The sequence below is a fragment of the Salvelinus alpinus genome, chromosome 5, assembly GCF_045679555.1.
Source record: "Salvelinus alpinus chromosome 5, SLU_Salpinus.1, whole genome shotgun sequence".
Lineage (NCBI taxonomy): Eukaryota > Metazoa > Chordata > Actinopteri > Salmoniformes > Salmonidae > Salvelinus > Salvelinus alpinus.
In genome coordinates this window covers 62,971,308-62,994,804 of record NC_092090.1, presented here as the reverse complement: position 1 = coordinate 62,994,804, position 23,497 = coordinate 62,971,308, and the positions used below count along the sequence as shown (strand labels likewise).

General features: G+C 41.7%; 2 protein-coding genes across 2 annotated transcripts; one reads left to right on the top strand and one right to left on the bottom strand.

Moving 5' to 3' along the window:
• The first annotated feature begins 1,323 nt into the window (after positions 1-1,323).
• On the top strand, positions 1,324-8,301 carry LOC139576493 (phospholipid phosphatase 1-like). Its single transcript, XM_071402656.1, has 6 exons — positions 1,324-1,797; positions 4,946-5,097; positions 5,263-5,546; positions 5,708-5,765; positions 5,900-6,076; positions 7,021-8,301. The coding sequence occupies exons 1-6, from the start codon at positions 1,740-1,742 to the stop codon at positions 7,141-7,143; spliced, it is 852 nt and encodes a 283-aa protein (XP_071258757.1). The 5' UTR covers positions 1,324-1,739; the 3' UTR covers positions 7,144-8,301.
• A 3,850-nt stretch (positions 8,302-12,151) lies between these two features.
• LOC139576490 (ATP synthase subunit alpha, mitochondrial-like) lies at positions 12,152-23,491 on the bottom strand. The gene is made up of 11 exons (XM_071402653.1): positions 23,329-23,491; positions 22,549-22,627; positions 20,863-21,032; positions 20,559-20,732; positions 14,456-14,622; positions 13,882-14,182; positions 13,521-13,745; positions 13,297-13,404; positions 12,978-13,122; positions 12,707-12,857; positions 12,152-12,602 (listed from the first exon to the last, which is right to left on the bottom strand). Exons 1-11 carry the CDS (start codon positions 23,386-23,388, stop codon positions 12,524-12,526), a joined length of 1,659 nt encoding a protein of 552 aa, XP_071258754.1. The 5' UTR covers positions 23,389-23,491; the 3' UTR covers positions 12,152-12,523.
• Positions 23,492-23,497: the final 6 nt, after the last annotated feature.

Below are 23,497 nucleotides of genomic sequence, written 5' to 3'. Positions count from 1 at the left end.
TCTTCCACCTGTGGTATGAGAAGCAGTGTGCAGACGAGCTGCCGCCAGACAAGTATAAGATGTGTATGCAGACCAAGGCCATGAGCGAGGTCTCTCACAGCCACTTGGGGAGCTGTTCTTCACACATGAGATCCAGGAGCATCTGACACCTGGAGAGGAGAGACATCCTCTGGGTTTTGTTGAGAGAACAATGTCTTTCTCCTTCTACAGACTTAACACAGGGCCTGATGAGGGAGAGTATAGGGATGAGACATGAACTTTGTCATGACATGACAGAAACTTGATTAAATAAAAAAAATGGTGATGTTATGTAGGCATACTAACTCATTGTATGTCCTCTATTGCCATCTTCCTTCCTGTACTGAGTCTGAAAGCAGGGAGGTCAGAATAATATTTTACTGTCTTTGTTGTATTGAGACTGTCAGCTTCAGATTATGCCTGCTATGGACTCTCAACTCAATGAAAGTAATATTTTTGGCTTTATAACTGTGTCTGAATATGTATGTCAAGGCCGTCGTTAAAGGAAGACCAAAGCGCAGCGTAGTGAGCGGTCATATTCCTTTATAATTTAGAAAATGTCGCCAACAAAACAACAAACAAAGAACACAACCGTGACGCTTACAGGGCTAAGTGCCACTAACAAAGATAACTACCCACACTGAAAAGAGGGAAAAAGGGCTACCCAAGTATGATTCCCAATCAGAGACAACGATAGACAGCTGTCCCTGATTGAGAACCATACTAGCCAAAACATAGAAATAAAGAAACATAGAAAACAAAACATAGAATGCCCAACCCAAATCACATGAGGGCGTGACAATGTAATACAAGGTCATAATGCTTTAAAGGTTTTAGTTATATGAATTGAAATATGAATTTAGAGAAACAGACTGTCAGTGTGTGAGTGTGTGTTGTTTCTTGTTGTGTTGTTTTTGCAGGAGGCACAGACATAACTGGTGTGTACTCACCACTGCCAGTAATCCATAGTCAGACATGTTTCGACACAGGATAGAACACGTTGGCTTGGTAGAACCTCTATAAAAATGTATACTTGCCACATAGGCTATAGACAGATTGTTTCATCTCTATTGTCACCTTTATTTTCATCATCCTTCTAAGGGTCAATATAATCATAGTAAATGAATTGATAATAGTTGGTTTTGTTCCATTGAACACTTTTCCCACAATCAAGCAGTGGAGTTTCCTGCAGTGATGTAACCTCTACTTTGCATAGCTAGAGGGAGGGGTGGAGCGAATCGAACATCGGGCGACGGCTGTCGTATTTCCTAGCAAGCACGCGATAGGCTCTTCACCTGATCCCACCTCCCTATCATAATCACAGCCAGAGGCCTGCCTGTGTTATTACCGGTGTATTTTACTGGAAGGTCCAGGAGTTTATGAGCGTCTTTTGTTTTTGCTTAAGAATCCGTTATATTATGAAGTTGGGTTGTGCGGATTCTAAAGGGTAATGAAATGAACACGTGGTTTTAGGAATAGGGCTGGTTTGTTGATTAGACAGTAGCCCCCTTGATACTTTTTTTTTGTTTTACCTGTTTTTGGTTAGGTTTAGTAAGCCCTACAATATTGATTTTCTTTTTTATATTTGTTTTATTGTTTTGAACAAATAGCGAGGCATGTTCCACCGATAGGCTGTCTCTCATCTCGCCGAAAAAAGCAGACAGACGCCGGACGCTCCGGAGTCTACGGCTTTGTCAAAGACAGAAGTCCAGAGACACAAGATGTTTGAGACTGGTAGAATCCCTCTCGTCCTTCTCGACGTAACCTGCTTTATCCTCGGTATGTAACCTACGTACTTACCACGTTGTTGGCAGTGTCAAGCCTTATAGAGTTCATATTCTATGAGAAGTTATTCTGCACTAGTCTACTGTAGCCTATACACCCATTCTATTGGAGGTATCTCTTTATTACGACTATTGTAATTAGGCTACATTATGCCTATAGGTGCATGGGTTACTTTTATCTAACAGTAAGTGTCTAAGTCTCTGAATGAATGGGTGTTATATTCCACTCCTCACCCACTACTAGAGATGTTGTGGTCAATAACACTGTTATAATTAAACAATAAGGCAGGGGAGGTATTGCCAATATAGTACGGCTAAGGGCTGTTCTTATACACGACGCAACGCTGAATGCCTGGATACAGCCCTTAGCCGTGGTATATTGGCAATATACCACAAACCCCTCGAAGTGCCTGATTGCTATTATAAACTGGTTACCAACGTAAATAGAACAGAGAGTAAAAATGACTTTTTTGTTTTACCAAGGCTTTCAGCCAGTCAGCATTCAGGGCTCTAACCACCCGGTTTATAATAGCATACAACACACAGTATGGATGTATATTATAAGAACTAGGGCCACGAGTTTGTCCTGACCGTGTCTTGACCAGGTAATAACTTTGTGTTCTAGTTTTAGCTATAACTTAGCTTATAACCTATAGCCTATATTGTATTCGATCATTCAGGCCCACAAGGTGTATTTGTTGATTTGAATGTATTCTTCTGGTTGCATATTAAACAACAGAGTCAGAGGGGTAGCTCTTGGGTTCAGTGCGGTTCAGTTATTACATTTGACCACAACATGATTATGCCATTATCCATAGTGTGTTTTCTGAAGTGTATGTGAGTAATTCTCAAATTGGGGTACATTTCATATCCCTGGACTGCGGAGATCTAGTCTTGATCTCGTGGTCTTTATCTAAACGTGGTCTGGGTCTCAATAGACTTACTCTAATATAGGGATTTGGCGAAAGGGTCATCACACCAAAGCACTGGGTTTTTGAGTTTTGGGTATTTTTTGCGACATATTTTAGTGTAACTAAAGATGGTGCAGGATTTTGTGATTTCGTGTGATGAAAGACAGTACAACACTACTATTATGAGAAAAACTAATTTGTTTATGCCACAGGCAGGCTTCAGTCGAGCAGAGATGGAATCAAAACCGGAACTCTGTGAAAAAAACAAGACCCAAGCCAACCATCTTCAAAACATCATAAAAATAATGTTGTCCCTCCGGTTTCCACATTTTAAAAAGCAAGGTTCTCTTTCATTTTCGTGTTGTCTCACCCCTACTTAGTCAGATAACTCCGACAAGTCTTGTCAAGGTACTTAGTGCCGCTAACCACGTGAGTTGAGAGACTACAAAAATGATGGTCTTGTTCGAGACCATGAGCCAGACCCTGGCCTAGATCAGGGTTTTAAGACTAAGGCTAAACTGATCCTAAATCTGTGCCTAAGTGCAACTTGGAGTAAGTGTCTAGTGTAGCACTTAAAAAATATATCTGAATTTTCCCCACCTTTTGTGATCAATTAGAAGCACTCAGAATGTTCAACGAAGGATGGCACATTGTGTCCATACTCCCCAACAGGACAGGGTCTAGTCAAAGACCTGTGACTGCTACACTCTTAGAAAAAAGGGTTCCACAAGGGTTCTTCGGATTTCACCATAAGATTACCATTTTTGGTTCCAGGTAGAAACCTTTTTGGTTTTAGGAAGAACCCTGTTAGGTTCCATGTAGAACCCACTGTAGAAAATAGTTCTACATGGATGCCAAAAGGGTTCTAGTATGGGGACAGCCAAAGAACCCTTTAAGGTTCTAGAGAGCACCTTTTTCTCTAAGAGTGTAGTTAACTAATTTAGGCTGGAATCTGCCGACAGTGGTTGAATGTGCTTTACTGGCCAGAATCAAGATAGAGCAAGTCTGGTTGTGTAACCTGAATGATTCAAATAGCAAATGAAGTTACTTCAGCTGTGAAGAGAGGAAGTGGGTTGAATAGAAGGGTATTTTAAGAAACAACAAACCTAGTTCGAACTTACAACAAACTTAGTTGAACTTTGAAGCTGATGAAGACCGACACTGTGAATTGGGAATAGTGGGTCATAGTATATGTAGCCTTCTGCTAGGTACAAATAAATGATGCAAGAGAGGTGGCTTACCTCGAGAGACTGAACGAGATATCAGGACATGGAATTCTTCATTGGTATCCTATTGTATAGTTAGACCTGGATTTTCCATATTTCTCTTGGTGAAGGCCTAATTGTTGTGAACATGTTGTGGAGTGTGAGAAAGCAGATGAGAGCAGTGTAGCGTAAGAGAGCAATCCACTCTGTTACAGGTGAATTGGACTGTGTGCCTGAGTGAGTCTGACTGAGTGTCAGAAGCATTTAGACATCCATGCCAGTGTAGCACATGGGGATGTGTGAAACTTACTCCTCAGCTTGAAGTGTCCCCCCACTTTTCGCCAGCCACCGACTGGTAAGACGCTTCAGGAACGCGGTCACGTGCTAGCAAGGTAGAGCTCCTGGGTTCGATCCTCGGTGTGAGCTGAATCAGGAGTTAGTGGTACTCACTAAGCAAGCAACGTGACATCTTTTACACCAGCATCTCCATCAAATCATGTTATCGTTAGTTAGGTCAGCTAACCTTAACTGAAACATCCTGCGCTGACTCATCGAATAGCTAGCCTGGTTGCCAGTCTGTTTCAGAGTAGTAAGGCTCATTCATTTTAGAAACAGGTGTTCTCTGATTTTCCTATTGTTTTTGGCCACTTATGGGGGTTGATGTGCTGTCCACTTACTTTCTAGACTCTATTATTTAAGAAAGTGTTGTGTCCCTCCTTTATTGAATTGACTTTTACCTTTATTTGTTACCTTGGTAATGAGTGGGCTATTTGGCAAGGTGAGAGGGAGGTCAGAGCAGGAGAGAATGGTATAATCAAATCAAGTGAAAGCATGAACAAGCACGCCTTATTTGCATATTGATTTTCATCAGGTTTTGCCTACCAAGTTCCTTTCTCCTGTGAAGGTTTGGTCAACAGTGTGTTTTAAAGAATTACAACAGAACCTTAAAAGTATGTTTACAAAGGCTAGTTTGAGCTAGGAGACTATTTCTGATTATCTCTATCTTTATTTCTCTCTCTCTCTCCAGTTGGGCTTCCCTTTGTGATCCTCACCCCTCTGCACAATCCCTTCAACAGGGGTTTCTTCTGTAATGATGAGTCCATCAGATACCCCCTGAAAGAGGACACCATATCCTACCAGTTACTGGGGGGAGTCATGATCCCTTTCACACTGATTGTGGTAAGTCATTACCTTCGCTCTGTTCTCAGATGTTCTCTTCAGAATATCATCAAAATATCAGATATTTGTGTTTTAAATGTTTATGGTAAAAGTACAATAATTTGAGACAATATGTCAATATATTCGATTCACCTCAGTTAAAGATGACTTCTCTTGCTTTTACAGGTAGTCAGTGGTGAGTGCCTTGGCGTCTATATGACTCATATAAAGACCAAATCATCCTTGGGGACTAACTACGTGGCGCGCATCTACAAAGCAGTGGGCAGCTTCCTGTTCGGGGCTGCTGCTAGCCAATCACTGACGGACATTGCCAAGTACTCGATTGGTCGCCTGCGTCCCCACTTCCTGGCTGTGTGTAAGCCTATGTGGGACCGTATCAACTGCATTGCTGGAGGCTACATCGAGAACTTCACCTGTACCGGGGAGAAAAACATGGTGGATGAGGCCAGGTACAGTAGAGGTTTCCTAGGGTTACATCCCAAGAGAAGATATTGCTGCAAAATCGACACTGAAAAACGTTGAACTCTACTGGAAAATGCAAGCTCGAAAGATGTTTGCGATGCTGTAAACCCAGTTTCCCCTAATCTTTTTTTTGTCTTCTGTTTTACAGACTTTCATTTTTTTCTGGTCACTCATCCTTCTCTATGTACTGTATGCTGTTCCTAGCAGTAAGTATAGCCGTGGGCATACTGTGCTCATTGTTACAGACAGTGATGCTACAACAGTTCAGTTCTTTCTCTGTCCCTAAGCAATAGCTCCCTTTCGTGATGTTGATGGTGTCCTTCTTCCCTCTCTCTTTTAGCTGTACGTCCAGGCCAGACTGCAGACAGAGTGGGCCAGGCTCCTCAGACCCACCATCCAGTTCTTCCTGATCGCAACGTCCATCTACGTGGGGCTGTCACGCGTCTCAGATTACAAACACCACTGGAATGACGTACTTACTGGCCTCCTGCTGGGGGCGATAGTTGCAATACTCACGGTGGGTAGCTAGCTTATAGGCCAACGGTTCCCAACCAGTTTGCCTTGAGGAACTCTCACGTGTGCCGCAGAACTGTTTAACACTCACTTATAAACGTGGCCTGTGGAATGCACATGGAATTTTGATTTGGGAGCACGACTGCCTGTCAGACAATACATGAAATGGCACATGGTTACGTCTGTATCGTTGTTTCAAGTCCAGTGCGCTCAGGCTGGTGTTAGATATGTATCATTTTACTTTGTCTGTGAAAACCATTAGTACAGGCAAGTCTGATTAGGCTTAGCCAGAATAATTTATTTCTTAATATATGGCTCTTGGCTTAGCTATACCGCCGTAGAAACAAACAGAGCGTGGCTTTGAGTCCGTGGCTGCACTTTTACCGTGCAAAGAAACGCTTGTCTGTAGCCCAAACCATTCAAATCTGAAGAACTGTTTCACTATTTTCTGGCGCAGATCGCTATTTAATCTGTAAAAAAAAGGTTTGTCACAGAAAATAGATGATTTGCAGTATGGATCAGAGGAGATGGCAGTGATTACCACTAAATACATTAATAGGAACATTTTAGGTGGGCCGTCGAATTGTATTTCCCATCATGTTCCATGGTTAAAAAAATGTTGGGAACCACTGCTATAGGTTATAGACACGGGTAGGCCTGGGCACTGGCCCTGCCAGATTGACAACAGGCCCAGCCGATTAGGGTAAACACGTAAAGTAAGTTGATAGCCACTGTTGTAGTTCATTATTCACTTTGACACAGGTAGCTAGTTAAATGCATAATAGTGGGCACCTTATGTTTCTGCATGGAATTATATATGAACAAACCATGTATTACCATTCCTTTAGAGACAACATCATTCATGTTTATACTGTATCACTGCAAGTCGTTTCCTCAGTTTCAGTCTCCATTGTATAAGAAATGCTGTCCTCTCCTCTCCCAACACAGGTGTTCTATGTGTCCGATTTCTTCAAGACGCCTGTTGATCCAGTAGAGATACAAGAGGAGACGTCCCACCATAGTCTACAGGACAACCCTGCAAATGGGATACACTACGGAAGCACAGAATGAAGCTCTGACTACAACATGGACAACGCATTGAGGACAAGTAGCATGTTAAGCTAGCTACAACTACTTGCCATCCGCTACAGAGGACTATGGTTATTTATTTCCATGCATTTCAGGTCATTGGCATTGACTGTCGTGGAGATATCATGTTGCCTGAGCCCAGTAGACAGATGCTAAGTCCTCTCAGAGCCAATGATCTTGCCCATGTGTGTTGAGCTAACGGTCCGTGTATTCAATTCCTGGTCTTTGTGTGCAATTGCGGTGCGAGGTCTGCGCTTGTTGGAACGGTTGTGATTGCATTGGTTTGAGGATTGTGTTTGAAATGAATGAAATTCACGTTTGTTACAGTGAGTAATGAGTGTCCATGTGTGTAGCCTGGCCAATAATAAGTCTTACACCTGTGAATGAAATACCACGACTGTCCCAAAGCTTAAATGAAAGTCAGGAGACTTACTGAGCTCTGAAATGATGTACTATGTGCTGTATATATTTTTTAAATTCTGCCTTCGCCAGATTGTTGCTGACACTTGCTCAAAGCTCCCTGGAAACTCCTTACAAATGTGTCCAAGTGTAGAAATCATGGTGACAAATACACAAATTAACTTTTTGACATTTGTATGCAGATGTACTGTTGTAAAAATTGTGCTTTGAGCTTTTCGGAAAACAAAATGCTAGCTATGTGACACAAATGAAGATGCAATTCAATTTTGGTACAGTGAATAGTACTGTGTCTGAGACACATTTTGTGAACTGTAGAAGTGTGTGCGTTGTTTAGTGAGATCGTGAGAAACCACCCATACAGAAAGTCCAAAACCATAACTGTCAAATAGCCTTTTTTTTAAACCAGGATGTCCCATTGACGTAAAGGATCTCTTTTTAAAGTAAGAGTTAGGTGGGGCCCAGATGCCCAGGAGGTAAGGCAGGGTGGGGTCTAAACACAAGGACCATATTCCTTTCCTAATGTTCCTCAAGAGCCAAAGTACAGACTTCAGACAAAAATATAGAGGCGTACTCACCACAAGTCTGGAACTACATATTTGTGTTCTGTCTCACACTCAGCTGTTGTGGGTGTCCTCACCTTTCAGCCACACCCATAGACATTATGGACATGCAAATGGTAATTAAATCATCTTCAAATTAAACACATTCTTATGTAACATGCACCATAGTCCTTTCACTAACAACTGCTGTCATTGCTTAGTTGCTGGCCAGCAACTGCTCAAACAGTGAGGTACTACCATTTATACTACAGTTGAAGTCGGAAGTTTACATACACCTTAGCCAAATACATTTAAACTCAGTTTTTCACAATTCCTGACATTTAATCCTAGTAAAAATGACCTGTTTTAGGTCAGTTAGGATCACCACTTTATTTTAAGAATGTGAAATGTCAGAATAATAGTAGAGAGTGATTTATTTCAGGTTTCATTTTTTTCATCACATTCCCAGTGGGTCAGAAGTTTACATGCACTCAATTAGTATTTGGTAGCATTGCCATTAAATTGTTTAACTTGGGTCAAACGTTTCGGGTAGCCTTCCACAAGCTTCCCACAATAAGTTGGGTGAATTTTGGCCCATTCCTCCTGACAGAGCTGGTGTAACTGAGTCAGGTTTGTAGGCCTCCTTGCTCGCACGCGCTTTTTCAGTTCTGCCCACAAATTGTCCATAGGATTGAGGTCAGGGCTTTGTGATGGCCACTCCAATACCTTGACTTAAGCCATTTTGCCACAACTTTGGAAGTATGCTTGGGGTCATTGTCCATTTGGAAGACCCATTTGCGACCAAGCTTTAACTTCCTGACTGTCTTGAGATGTTGCTTCAATATATCCACATAATTGTCCTTCCTCATGATGCTGTCTATTCTGTGAAGTGCACCAGTCCCTCCTGCAGCAAAGCACCCCCACAACATGATGCTGCCACCCCCGTGCTTCACGGTTGGGATGGTGTTCTTCAGCTTGCAAGCCTCCCCTTTTTTCCTCCAAACATAACGATGGTCATTATGGCCAAACAGTTCTATTTTTGTTTCATCAGACCAGAGGACATTTCTCCAAAAAGTACAATCTTTGTCCCCATGTGCAGTTGCAAACCGTAGTCTGGCTTTTTTATGGCGGTTTTGGAGCAGTGGCTTCTTCCTTGCTGAGCGGCCTTTCAGGTTATGTCGATATAGGACTAGTTTTTCTGTGGATATAGATACTTTTGTACCTGTTTCCTCCAGCAGCTTCACAAGGTCCTTTGCTGTTGTTCTGGGATTGATTTGCACTTTTCGCACCAAAGTACATTCATCTCTAGGAGACAGTCTCCTTCCTGAGCGGTATGACGGCTGCGTGGTCCCATGGTGTTTATACTTGCGTACTATTATTTGTACAGATGAACGTGGTACCTTCAGCCGATTGGAAATTGCTCCCAAGGATGAACCAGACTTGTGGAGGTCTACAATTTCTTTTCTGAGGTCTTGGATGATTTCTTTTGATTTCCCCATGATGTCAAGCAAAGAGGCACTGAGTTTGAAGGTAGGCCTTGAAATACATCCACAGGTACACCTCCAATTGACTCAAATTATGTCAATTAGCCTATCAGAAGCTTCTAAAGCCATGACACCATTTTCTGGAATTTTCCAAGCTGTTCAAAGGCACACTCAACTTAGTGTATGTAAACTTCTGACCCACTGGAATTCTGATACAGTGAATTATAAGTGAAATATCCATCTGTAAACAATTGTTGGAAAAATGACTTGTGTCATGTACAAAGTAGATGTCCTAACCGACTTGCCAAAACTACAGTTTGTTGACGAGAAATGTGTGGAGTGGTTGAGAAACGAGTTTTAATGACTCCAACATAAGTGTATGTAAACTTCCGACTTCAACTGTATCTGTGTAAGCTAAAGGCTTTCAGTATGCCGGCCTGCTCTCTCCAACTCTTACCTGTTGAGTGCTCATAGAAGAATGTTATAGCATGGATTGGATACAAGCCTGATCCCCTGCTGAGGATCTATTTCCACCAGAGAGAGTCAATCTCTCAATGTCATGTCTAATTACAGAGTTATAAGGTTAAGAGGGATTTCTCCTTTAGGGCTCTCCTCTACCCAGTACATGACTTTCAAGTCCCATTACTGGGGCCAGGAGTTTTTCCCGACCGTGTGATCTCACTAGGAAAAGTCTGGGCCCTAGTTGTGGGACATAATTGAGGCCCAGATTTTCTCCATTGTGATTCTCCATCACTTCTATTTTGTTCCTTTCAATCATTTTCTGTTAGTCTATGAATCACTATCTGATGTTCTAGAGGGCAGCATCTCTTACAAAGCTACAGGTTTATAATAAATACTAATGGGTGAACTAATGGAGAATGATAACAAAGAGATGATATTCATCATATTCAAAGGAAAGTGTCAATCCGCAGTTGTTTCAATAATTTTTGTACTTATAAATGAATGATATATACCCATTTATTCTTGAAGAATATAACTTATAAAAGCTTCATGAGCTAGGTTTAACTGTCGTTCCCCATCAGAACCCCAAATATTAAGTTGTTTTACTCCAATGTTTGTAAGCACCATACATTTAAACAAACACTGTACAGCCTCAAAACATGGTTAAAACTATCATTTTAATATCATGGATGGTCAGTCCTTCCAGTATCCATAGCTCTTTCTATGAATTTGAGTGGTAACATTTCTCCAGCCCTCTTGATCAGCTTTTTACCAAAACAGTCATGGGATCACCGCTCTGCAGATTGGTCCTTTAATTCCTCTGTTTCAAAGTTCTCATGAGACTACAAAGGGTGAGATACTACATAAAAAATCTATTGAATAGAAGGAAATGTAATGTTCACCATACACTGTTCATGTGAAATACATTTATGTTCATGTGACTTTTGAATTTGTAAACTAAGTGACTATACAAGCTGGTATTGTTTATTTGATTTAATAAAGGGTCCAAACAGCTGATACCGGAGAAAGAATACAACACTACTATTCCTCTCTACCAGATGAACCAGTTGTCATGGTTAAGTACGCATGAAATGTGCAGAGGTGAAATGGGGTTTTGAATACCACAAACAGACGGATGCTAAACACAAAAGGCACGTATACACGTGTACATTCATATGGTTTATTTAACTAGTCAATTTCCACTTGATGTTTGGAGTTCTCATTCCTCTGTTCAGGTTGGACTCGCTCAGTTTCAAATTGTGATCACTCAAGTGTTTCACTTTGATATATAACGTAACCATGTCTTTATCACAGCTTGTTCTGATCCTAGCCCTTGTCACCAGGCTACAAAAGAGACTTTTGACCCAGACATATCTTCATTGACAATACTCTTGACACACTGCTCTCACGCTTGCCAAGCAATGTGTTTAAAAGAATCAGCTGGGAAAATGCTGTTAAATACACAAATTGTGTATAACAGTTTAGTGAAAAAAACAACTAGAATTATCTCATGTAATTCAGATGACATCTCTGCTCGCATGTGGTCAACCAGACCAACTACCACCCTCTAGTGGAAAAACTAACATTAGTGGGGAGGTAAATGGATGCCCTTAAGTCTGACCGTAGCAAAGGATTGACAAGTAAAACTAACTCCAAAATGAATAACCCATAATTTTCAGAGTTCAGTCTTATATAAAATGCAAGATCAAATTGTATTACTAAGAGTAATAACATTTTGACAATCATGTGCAGACTTACTGGGGTTGTCATTGTTTCAAAAGGCAAAGGGCCGTATTGGTCTAGATATATGGGTGAGAAGCTGTACTAGATAAAACTCTCGTAATCATGTGTTTTACAATAAGTGTGGATACCGTTATTTCCATCATATCAAATGAGTTACACCCACCATTCCAGCTTTACAGAAACTGGACACTTGAGCTCTGACAGCGACAGGTATTTCCCAAAAGACATTACAACAGTTGCTAAACACAATCAATGCCATACATTTCTTCCCAACAATGAAATGCTTTATGGTTGAGTGTTCTACGTTTCTTGTGATGCAAAAGTGACGATTTTGATATCCTGTAATTTTGAGACCACCCAAAGTTTATTTTAACTCATGAAATTCATGAACAAAGTCACAAGATATATAGAGTAGTTTGAGTATATAAAGACCCACAGTGGGAGAAACTGAAACAGAAACTGCATTAGAACAGAACGCAGGAATAATTTTTCACATGACATTTTATTCCCTTCAACTGGATAATCTGCTGGACAGGCACAGTCTACCACGAACAGTCAAATTTTACCACAGCTCTCTAGGGTTGTACAATTTTATTTCTTCTTAGGAGAAAGCTGTACATGGAGGTTCTGGCCTTCAGTGTTTCACATACATATAATATTAGGACAATGCGACAGACAGTAAGCACACTGAAGGATCAGGAGCGGTTACCCTCATTACTCAAAGCTGGACAGGAAGGACAACACAACCTCCTTCAGTTTGGCGTCAGCTGTCGGTGAGATCATACCATCAGTCCTGGAATAAAACAAGAGTCTCATTACTTCAAATTAAATTCATATCAACATTCATGATTAACATCAACCATAGATTTTTACTGATTACTCAGACGGTCCTGTTACCTGATGGTGGTGAGCAGGTCCTGGTGCTGGCTGAGGACGTGTACAAGGAAGGCCTTCTCAAACCTGGTGATCTTGGAAGGGTCCATCTTGTCCAAGTGACCTCTGACACCGGCGTAGATGACTGTCACCTGCTCCTCAATGGCCATTGGGCCTGGGGGAGGGAGAGAAAGTAAAATAAAAAGACATGTCGTTTCCCCAAACTAAGGAGTGGCCCTGGTTGACAACATACAAAATGTTAAACGTTATTAGCACGCTGGGTGGTGACACTCACAGTACTGTCCTTGTTTGAGCAACTCAGTGAGGCGGACACCCCTGTTGAGCAGCTGCTGGGTGGCAGCGTCCAGGTCAGAGCCGAACTGGGCAAAGGCAGCCACCTCACGGTATTGGGCCAACTCTAACTTCATGGTACCAGCCACCTACACACAGTAAAGGAACACAGTAAAGGACCACAATCGTATTATGGATTTAGGTGACTGATTCCAAGTGAGAAAATACTCTGGGGTAAACTGATGAACTGCAATGAAATAAAAAGGTTGATCTGCATTTATCTGATGTATAATATCAGTCCCCTATAGAGCCCCAGGTCACACCTGCTTCATGGCCTTGGTCTGGGCAGCTGATCCAACTCTGGACACAGACAGACCCACGTTGATGGCTGGGCGGATACCTTTGTAGAACAACTCAGTCTCCAAGAAGATCTGCAGGGGAGCGAGCACACTTCTGTTTAGGGATTACATTAAACTTTGACAAGTCGATTGGAGGAAAAGGCAAGTGGGGCCAATAATGAAATGACATCTCTCCACACCGCACCCACCTGTCCATCAGTGATGGAGATGACGTTGGTAGGGATGTAGGCAGACACGTCTCCGGCCTGGGTCTCAATGACGGGCAGAGCGGTCAGGGAGCCGCCTCCGAAGTTGTCGTGCATCTTGGCAGCTCTTTCCAGCAGACGGGAGTGTAGGTAGAACACGTCACCGGGGTAGGCCTCGCGACCAGGGGGACGACGCAGCAGCAGGGACATCTGACGGTAGGCTACAGCCTGGATGGATTTAGGAGGGATGCGAATACAGCTGTTAAACACGGGTAGATTAACAGAGCCTGGTTCCTTTAATTTTTTATTCATGAAGCAGCATCACACTCAAGACTCTACTCAGCCCCGACCTCCCCCTTCTCACCTGCTTGGACAAATCATCGTAGATGATGAGGCCGTGCTTGCCGTTGTCTCTGAAGAACTCTCCCATGGAGCAGCCAGAGTATGGGGCCAGGTACTGCAGGGGAGCAGCATCAGAGGCTGTAGCAGACACCACAATGGTGTATTTCATAGCATCAGCGTCAGTCAGCCTCTTAACCAGCTGGGCCACAGTGGATCTCTTCTGGCCAATGGCAACGTAGATACAGTACAGCTTCTTCTTCTCATCTTTGCCTTCGTTGAAACGCTTCTGGTTGATAATGGTGTCAATGGCAATAGCAGTTTTGCTGTTAGAATAGAGGGAATTTGTATTCAATTACAGTTCTAATGTCAGAGTAAGCAAATAATTACTACAAATATAACTGCATGGCTTTAAAGTTGAATGAAAGGCAATAGAAAATGGTTGAAGTGCTGTCTACTACTCTCCAGGTAAAGGCAAATTAAGCTTGCATAGTAGAACATTAACACATTCACAATTGTTTATGACACATTGAACATGCAGATTCGTAATCCCCAAATAGCCCGACTGAGGGATAGATGGCACCTGGCCATTTGTTTACCCAGTCTGCCGGTCACCGATGATCAGCTCACGCTGTCCACGGCCAATGGGCACCAGGCTGTCCACGGCCTTGATACCCGTCTGCATGGGCTCCTTCACAGAGATACGGGGGATGATGCCAGGGGCCTTCAGACCCACACGCCTACGGATGCTCGACCCAAGAGGACCCTGAGGGACAAAGACGGGTTAACTCTACTCTGATCAGACCCGATATGCCCAGACCGTAGTAAACCTGTAGTCGCAACCCAAGGACCCTAGATCTGAAAGGATCAGGTGGGAGATCCTTTTTGTTGTGTGGCATCCAAGAAGTCCGGGTACAAAAATACATCTCCATGAATTCTTAAAATGAACAATCGTTATGTTTTTAACTATGAATGTTTTCAAGAGTGCGCCGACAGACATGGTCTTCCTGTTCCTACCTCATCCTATACAACTACTTCTGTACACCTTTCCTATTCATTTACTGTCCATACACATACAGTGCCTTCAGAACGTATTCATATCCCTCTATTGCACATTGTTGCGTTACTGCCTGAATTCAAAATGGATTAAATAGATTTTACCATCACTCATGCACACACAAACACAAAGGGAAAACGTGTTTAACTTCTTATGGCTGCAAGGCAAAGTGTTGAGTAGCCAGTGAAATCGTGCCCATTTCAAACGGCCTCCTACTCAAATCTTGCTCGTACAATATGAATATTATTATTCTTTTTGGATAGAAAACACTTTCTAGTTTCTAAAAGAGTTGGAATTATTTCTCTGAGTGAAACAGAAGTCCTTCTGCAGCACTTTTCCTGACCAGGAAGTGAAATGTCAGAAATCGATGCTCTTTTCAACTTGATGCCTATACATGGTCTTAACACTTAGGAGTCTGCTGACACTCTATACGCCTTCCTATTGGTGTAAAGAGGATGTCAGAGAATACATTTTTGTGCTCCTCTTGGTCTGTGGTGGAAAAAAACCTATTTCTTTGACGTGACCGTCCACTTCCGGTACTCTGAAGGAAGTGGGATTGACTTCTGTTTTGCCTTGGTGGCTAACGTCTCCGGCTCGATTGTTTTTTGATACATGTGACCATATCATCGTAATGTATGTTTTTTCAATATAGTTTAATCAGATTATTGAAACTTTATTCGGGAGTTTTGCCGTGTTCTGTCCTCTGACTGTGTTTACGTTGGAGAAATTTATGCCACTCGGCTAGTGCCAATGCTAATTGAAGAGGGAAATTTGCCATTCTGAATCGAAACAACGACTCATCTGGACAGAGGACACGTTCTTCAACATTCTGATGAAAGATCAGCAAAAGTAAGACCCATTATATGATGTTATTTCATATATCTGTCGTGCATGTGAACTGGCCGTGGGCGCCCAATTATTTCTGTCTATTGTAGCTACGCTAATATAGCGATACATTTTGTTTTCGCTGTAAAACATTTAATAAATCGGAAATATTGTTTGGAATCACAAGATGCCTGTCTTTCAATTGCTGCAGACTATGTATTTTTCAGAAATGTTTTATGATGAGTAATTAGCTATTTGACGTTGGTGTCTAAATATTATGGCTGCTTTCGGTGCAATTTCGGATTGTAGCTGAAATTTAAACTATGGTTTATACATGAAATATGCAAATTTTTCGAACAAAACATATGCTATACAATAAATATGTTATCAGACTCATCTGATGAATTTGTTTCTTGGTTAGTGGCTATTTATATCTTTATTTGGTCGAATTTGTGATAGCACCTGATGGAGTAAGAAACTGATGGAGTTAGAAAAGTTGTGTCTTTTGCTAACGTGGTTAGCTAATAGATTTACATATTTTGTCTTCCCTGTAAAACATTTTAAAAATCGGACATGTTGGCTTGATTCACAAGATGTGCACCTTTCATCTGGTGTCTTGGACTTGTTAATGTGTGAAAGTTAAATATATAAAAAAAAATATAGATTTTGAATTTCGCGCCCTGCACTTTGAGCTGGATGTTGTCATAAGTGTACCGTTGTCGGGCTGCCCCCGTAAAAGGTTAAAAATGTTGACAAATTTACAAAAAAATTAAATACAGAAATCTTATTTACGTAAGTATTCACACCCCTGAGTCAATAGCTATGGTCACTAGCTGTGTTCGAATACTCATACTAGCCGCACTGTGTGTGACGTTAATTGAGTACGTAGTATGCTTATTGGTCATAGTATGCCAAAAGTTCCTGGATGTCATACTACATTCGCCAAAATACAAAGTATACATGCAGTGGACACCATTTCTGTGCTATTAAGGTCCATAATGCAAATCTTCAGAAAATGAGCGTGGCTTAACATGTTCAGATTGGAAGAAAATGGATGAAAATTTGCAGCCCAAGTCCGAGGAAAGCGTATAGAAATATATTGCTTTAACAAATGTTTTCTTTTTCTTCTTTTAATTTTTTTTTTTTTTTAAATAGAGCAATGTAATAAATTACTTTTCAAATAAGCTACATCACGTTAGCTGACAATTTGTTAGCTACGCTTCCCTTACAAACAGCATATCATTAAATTAGTTAGCTAGCTACCTATCGTTAGTTGGCTACTACATCAAACTTGCCCGTATTTTAACCATACACCATTTAACTACCCACCCAACGTGTATGGACTTGATTATTCATGTCATTCTTAGGGGTATAGTTGTGCATTCTCAATGGACATTGTGAAGTCGTAAGATGTCTTGCTAGTCATTTGTTATGCTAACAAGCAAGTAGTAACACAGCAACAACTTCCGGTAGACAAGCGATATGGGTATTCAAACACAGCTAAAGTTAGAATCTTTGGAAGCAATTACAGCTGTCAGTCTCTGGTTAAGTCTAAACTTGGTACAATGCTTGCACATTTCTTTTAAATTCTTCAAGCTCTGTCAAGTCGGTTGTTGATCATTGCTAGACAACTATTTTCAAGTCTTGCCATACATTTTCAAGTCGATTTAAGTCAAAACTAACTAGGCCACTCAGGAATATTCAACATCATTTTGGTAAACAACTCATGTACATTTGTCCTTGTGTTTTAGGTTATTGTCCTGCTGAAAGGTAAATTTGTCTCCCAGTGTCTGGTGGAAAGCAGACTGAACAAGGTTTTCCTCTAGGATGATTTTGCCTGTGCTTATCGCTATTCAGTGTTGTTTTTGTGTGTGTATATATATATATATATATATATATATATATATATATTAAACTCCCATGACAAGCATACCCATAACATGATGCAGCCACCACCATGCTTGAAAATATGAAGAGTGGTACTCAGTGCTGTGTTGGATTTACCCCAAACATAACACTTTGTTTTCAGGACAAAGTTAATTTAGTTAGGGCCTCCCAAGTGGTGCAGCAGTCTAAGGCACTGGTCAGTGTTAGAGCCGGCACTAAAGATCTGGGTTCGATCCCGGGATATGTAGCAGTCGGCTGCGACCAGGAGACATAAGGCAGCGCACAATTGGCCCAGCATCGTCCGAGTTAGGCCAGCTGGGATGTCCTTGTCCCATCAAGCTCTAGTGACTCCTTGTGGCGTCCGGGCGCATGAACGCTGGCTTTGGTCGCCAGCTGTACGGTGTTTCCTCACACATTGGTGGGGCTGGCTTCCGTGGTAAATGAGCAGTGCGGCTTGGCGGGGTCATGTTTCAGAGGGCGCATGGTTCTCAACCGTTGCCCCTCCCGAGTACGCACGAGAGTTGCAGTGATGGGACAAAACTAACTACCAATTAAATATCACAAAATTGGGGAGAATTAAAAAAATATATATAAAGTTAATTTATTTGCCACATTTGTCCATTTTAATTAGTGCCTTATTGCATAAAGGAAGCATGTTTCGGAATATTTATTCTGTACAGATTTTCCTCACTGTCATTGAGGTTAGTATTGGAGTAACTACAACGTTGATCCGTCCACAGTTCTATCACAGCTATTAAACTGTAAATGCTTTAAACTCACTATTGGCCTCATTGTGAAATCCCAGAGTGGTTTCCTTCCTCTCTGGCAACTGAGTTTGGAAGGACAGCTGTATATTTGTTGTGACTAGGTGTATTAATACACCATCCAAAGTAATTAAAACATTCAACCTGCTCAAAGGCATATTCATTGTCCACTTATTTTTTACATTTTTACCAAATCGACCAAGAGGTGTCCTTTGCGAGGCATTGGAAAACCTCCCTGGTCTGTGGTTGAACCAGTATTTGAAATTCACTGCTTGACTGAGTGAATGTACAGATATTTGTATGTGTTGGGTACAGAGAGAGTAAAAAATAATGTTAAACACTATTGCAAACAGCGTGAGTCAATGCAACTAAAGATTTTTTTTACTGCTGAACTTATTTAGGCTTGCCATAACGGGGTTGAATACTGATTTACTCAAGACATTACAGCTTTTCATTTTTAATTGATTTGTAAAACATTTGACATTATGGGGCATTGTCTGTAGGCAAGTGACCATTAAAAAAACAGTACATTTAAAAAAATTCAGGCTGTAACAAAATGTGGAAATATTGTGAATACTTTCTGAAGGCACTAAATCATCTATTCCAGACTGACATTGTTCTTTCTGATCTCTTAATTTTAGCGATTTGTGTGTATTGTTAGGTATTACTGCACTGTTGGAGCTAGAAACGTAAGCATTTCGTGGCACCTGCATAACATCTGCAATGTGTGTACACGACCAACAGTATTTGATGAATAACAATTAACTTCTTATGGCTGCAGGGGCAGTATTGAGTAGCTTGGATGAAAGGTGCACAGAGGTGCCCATAGTAAACTGCCTGCTCCGCAGTCCCAGTTGCTAATATATGCATATTATTATTCATATTGGTTAGAAAACACTCTGGAGTTTCTAAAACTGTTTGAATGATGTCTGAGTATAACAGAACTCATATGGCAGGCAAAAACCAGAGAAAATCCAAACAGGAAGTGGAAATTCTGAGGCTGGTCGATTTTCAACCAAGATCCTATTGAAATCACAGCGAGATATGGATGAGTTTGCACTTCCTACGGCTTCCACTAGATGTCAGTCTGTGAAGGGGGGCCGAATGAGAGGGGAATTAGTCAGGTCTGCCATGACCTGACCATGCGCGTTCACATGAGGGAGCTCTGTTCCCTCGCTCATCTGAAGTCAATGTAATTCTCCGGTTGGAACGTTATTCAAGATTTATGTTAAAAATATTCTAAAGATTGATTCAATACATCGTTTGACATGTTTCTACTGACTGTTACGGAACTTTTGGACATTGTCAGCTTTTAGTGAACGCGCTTCGTGACTTTGGATTTGTTTACCAAACGCGCTAACAAAAGTAGCTATTTGGACATAAATGGACATTACCGAACAAAACGAACATTTCTTGTTGAAGTGGGAGTCCTGGGAGTCCATTCCGACGAAGATCAGCAAAGTGAAGATTTATAATGCTTTTTATGAGTTTTGTTGACTGCACAATTTGGCGAGTAACTGTATGGCTTGCTTTTGTGGCTGAACGCTGTTTTCAGATGATTGAATATTGTGTTTTGCAGTAATGCTTTTTGAAATCTGACAGCGGTTGCATTAAGAACAAGTGTGTCTTTAATTCTATGTAAAACATGTATCTTTCATCAAAGTTTATGATGAGTATTTATGTTATTTGACGTGGCTCTCTGCAATTTCTCTGGATATTTTGGAGGCATTTCTGAACATGGCGCCAATGTAAACTGAGGTTTTTGTATATGAATATTAACTTTATCGAACAAAACATATATGTATTGTGTAACATGAAGTCCTATGAGTGTCATCTGATGAAGATCATCAAAGGTTAGTGATTCATTTTATCTCTATTTCTGCTTTTTGTGACTCCTGTCTTTGGCTGGAAAAATGACTGTTAGTCTGTGATTTGGCGATGACCTAACAATCGTTTGTGGTGCTTTTGCTGAAAATCCTATTTGAAGTTGGACACTTTGGTGGGATTAACAACAAGATTACCTTTAAAATGGTATAAGACACATGTATGTTTGAGGAATTTTAATTATGAGATTTCTGTTGTTTGAATTTGGCGCCCTGCACTTTCACTGGCTGTTGTCATATCGATCCCGTTAGCAGCCATAAGTTAACTACATAAATCTGCCCTCACCTTTCCGTCGATGGCATTGCCCAGAGCGTCCACCACACGACCCAGCAGCTCCTCACCCACTGGCACGTCCACGATGGCGCCAGTCCTCTTCACAATGTCACCCTCTTTGATCAGCTTGTCATTACCGAACACCACAACACCAACATTGTCAGGCTCCAAGTTCAGAGACATACCCTAGAAAAGAGGACAGAAGATGTTTTGTTAAAATATACTGATTGACGACAGTAGATAGAAAAGCTTAATCTGTTAAGTTTTAAAATGGTTCAGTTAAGATTCATAAACTAAATTCCTCCTAGATCTGCACCTTGAGACCAGAGGAGAACTCCACCATCTCCTCAGCCTGAACATTCCTGAGACCATACACTCTGGCGATACCGTCACCAATGGACAGCACACGACCAGTCTCTTCCAGATCAGCACTGGTGTCAGCACCCAGGATCTTCTCCTCCAAGATGGAGGACACCTCGGCAGTGCCTAAAATTAAAAAACACATAAAACACAAGTTTACATTAAAACTGGTCGAGCTGCCCAGTGACACAAGCCTACCAGACAAGCTAAATGATTTCTATGCGCGCTTTGAGGCAAGCAACACTGAAGCATGCATGGGAGCAGCAGCTGTTCCGGACGCTGAGTGATCACATTCGCCGTAGCCTATGTGAGAAAGACCTTTAAACAGCCCTAGACCCACTCCAATTTGCATACCGCCCAAACAGATCCACAGATGACGCAGTCTCTATTGTACTCAACACTGCCCTTTCCCACATCGAACGCTGAGCTTTAGTCAACACCATAGCACATCACTAAGCTAAGGACCCTGGGACTAAACACCTCCCTCTGCAACAGGATCCTGGACTTTGACGGGCCACCCCCAGGTGGTAAGGATACGCAACACCACATCTGCCACGCTGATCCTCAACACAGAGGCCCCTCAGGGGTGCATGCTTAGTCCCCTCCTGTACTCTGTTCACCCATTACTGCGTGGCCAAGCACTACTCCAACACCATCATTAAGTTTTCTGACGACACAACAGTGGTAGGTCTGATCATCAACAACGATGAGACAGCCTATAGGGAGGTCAGAGACCTGGAAGTGTGGTGCCAGGACAACAACCTCTCCCTCAATGTGATAAAGACACCTGCATTGCTTGCTGTTTGGGGTTTTAGGCTGGGTTTCTGTACAGCACTTCGAGATATTAGCTGATGTACGAAGGGCTATATAAAATAAACTTGATTTGAAATCATGGACTACAGGTAAATGAGGGCCAAGCACACCCCCATTCTCATCGATGGGGCTGTAGTGGAGCAGGTTGAGAGCATCAAGTTACTTGGTGTCCACATCAACAAACTCATGGTCCAAGCACACCAAAACAGTCGTAAAGAGGGCACGACAACACCTATTCCCTCTCAGGAGACTGAAAAGATTGTGCATGGGTCCTCAGATTCTCAAAAAGTCACAGCTGCACCGTCAAGATTATCCTGACCGGTTGCATCACCGCCCGGTATGGCAACTGCTCAGCCACCGACCGCAAGGTGCAACAGAGGGTAGTGCGCACTACTCGCTGGTTTATCATCTATGCATAGTCACTAACTCCACCTACATGTAGATATTACAGACTAACCTGTAGCCCCGCACATATATAGCCTCATTATTGTTGTTCTTTTATGCTTTACTTTATTTTGTAAATACTTTTCTTCAAATTGCATTTTTGGTTAAGGGCTTGTAAGTAATAATTTCATGGTAAGGTCTACACCTGCTGTACTCGACGCATGTGACAAATAAGAACGATTCTCATTTTTGTTCATATAATATCACCATAGCTAATCTCAGTTTATACATGGGCAAATTAAGATAGCAAAATTATGTTATTGTTTTCAAATGTCATCTAAACCTAATGTGCCCTGCTCATAACAAGTGGAACTTGAGGTAAAACAGGATTTCTGATCCAAGAACAGAAGGTCATTCCTTGAGTCCCCATTCTCTCTATACTTACCGGTCTTCGCAGCAAGACATGGTCTGTGTGTGTGGAGGTGATTCACTCCTACGCAGGCGGCGGCAACATTCTTGGAGACCTACAATTAATGAAAGCATGATCGGTTATTGTTAAAAACAAGTGTAATTGAACGGCAAAGAAATTGCACAATAAACTGGAATACGTTACAATCAAAACATGGCATAAGCGCTAGGCGTCAGCCCAAGTGACGTTAGCTATTAGCTAGCGCGCAAGTAGTCCTCCTTTGACAGCTAGCCTATGAAAAATATAAATCCAACTAAGTAACCAATAAAAAAAAAATGAAAATCGACATTTTCAAAACATAGGCTAGACACTACAGCTAAATATATACTTACAGAAGCTTGTAGTGTGTGCGCGCGAAGGGAGCATTCTGCATGTCAAGCGATCCTGACCTTCAGAAATTAGCTAACTAGCTGATAGCATGCTAAACTAGTCAGCTTGCTAGCACAGCCATTTTACATGGGGCCGTGACGTTAGTTCAAGTGCGCATAAGCGCATTGAACGTGCAAATCCAAACGAAATGTGAAATGAACGAGTTATAAAAACAGTAAACCTAGCGAATTAACGTTATCAAATAAATATTAAGAAGGTACGTCGAGTGGCATGCGTGTCCTTTCTTGGACATGTCGTTCTGGGAGGAGCGCGTGAAGGTGGCGGCCTGTATGTACCCTTCACATACCCACTGCATTCACATTGACATTTTAAATTGTGCAATACTTAATGTCTTCTATTCAATATCCAAATCAATGCAATACTCACAAATCCAGCCCGTCTGGGCAGGCTCCTGGCCAGAGCCGCTGCAACTCGCACAGATAACATTTCGAATGTGACTTTTCCTCCACCACCTGCAAAGACCAGCTAGCTGTACTTGGAGGGTGTGCGAATGGCCGAAAACGAACCCCTTCTTCTTCTTTTTATGTCATCCGTG

What these genes read in the sequence shown, in the direction of transcription:
- LOC139576490 (XM_071402653.1), bottom strand. Translation starts at nt 23,388, where the DNA reads ATGTTATCTGTGCGAGTTGCAGCGGCTCTGGCCAGGAGCCTGCCCAGA. An exon ending in ATGTCTTGCTGCGAAGACCG is followed by an intron (nt 21,033 to 22,548) that starts GTAAGTATAGAG and finishes TTTTAATTTTAG; the next exon opens with GCACTGCCGAGGTGTCCTCC. An exon ending in GCTCAAACAAGGACAGTACT is followed by an intron (nt 12,858 to 12,977) that starts GTGAGTGTCACC and finishes TCCCTCCCCCAG; the next exon opens with GCCCAATGGCCATTGAGGAG.
- LOC139576493 (XM_071402656.1), top strand. Translation starts at nt 1,740, where the DNA reads ATGTTTGAGACTGGTAGAATCCCTCTCGTCCTTCTCGACGTAACCTGC. An exon ending in CGTAACCTGCTTTATCCTCG is followed by an intron (nt 1,798 to 4,945) that starts GTATGTAACCTA and finishes CTCTCTCTCCAG; the next exon opens with TTGGGCTTCCCTTTGTGATC. An exon ending in AACATGGTGGATGAGGCCAG is followed by an intron (nt 5,547 to 5,707) that starts GTACAGTAGAGG and finishes TCTGTTTTACAG; the next exon opens with ACTTTCATTTTTTTCTGGTC.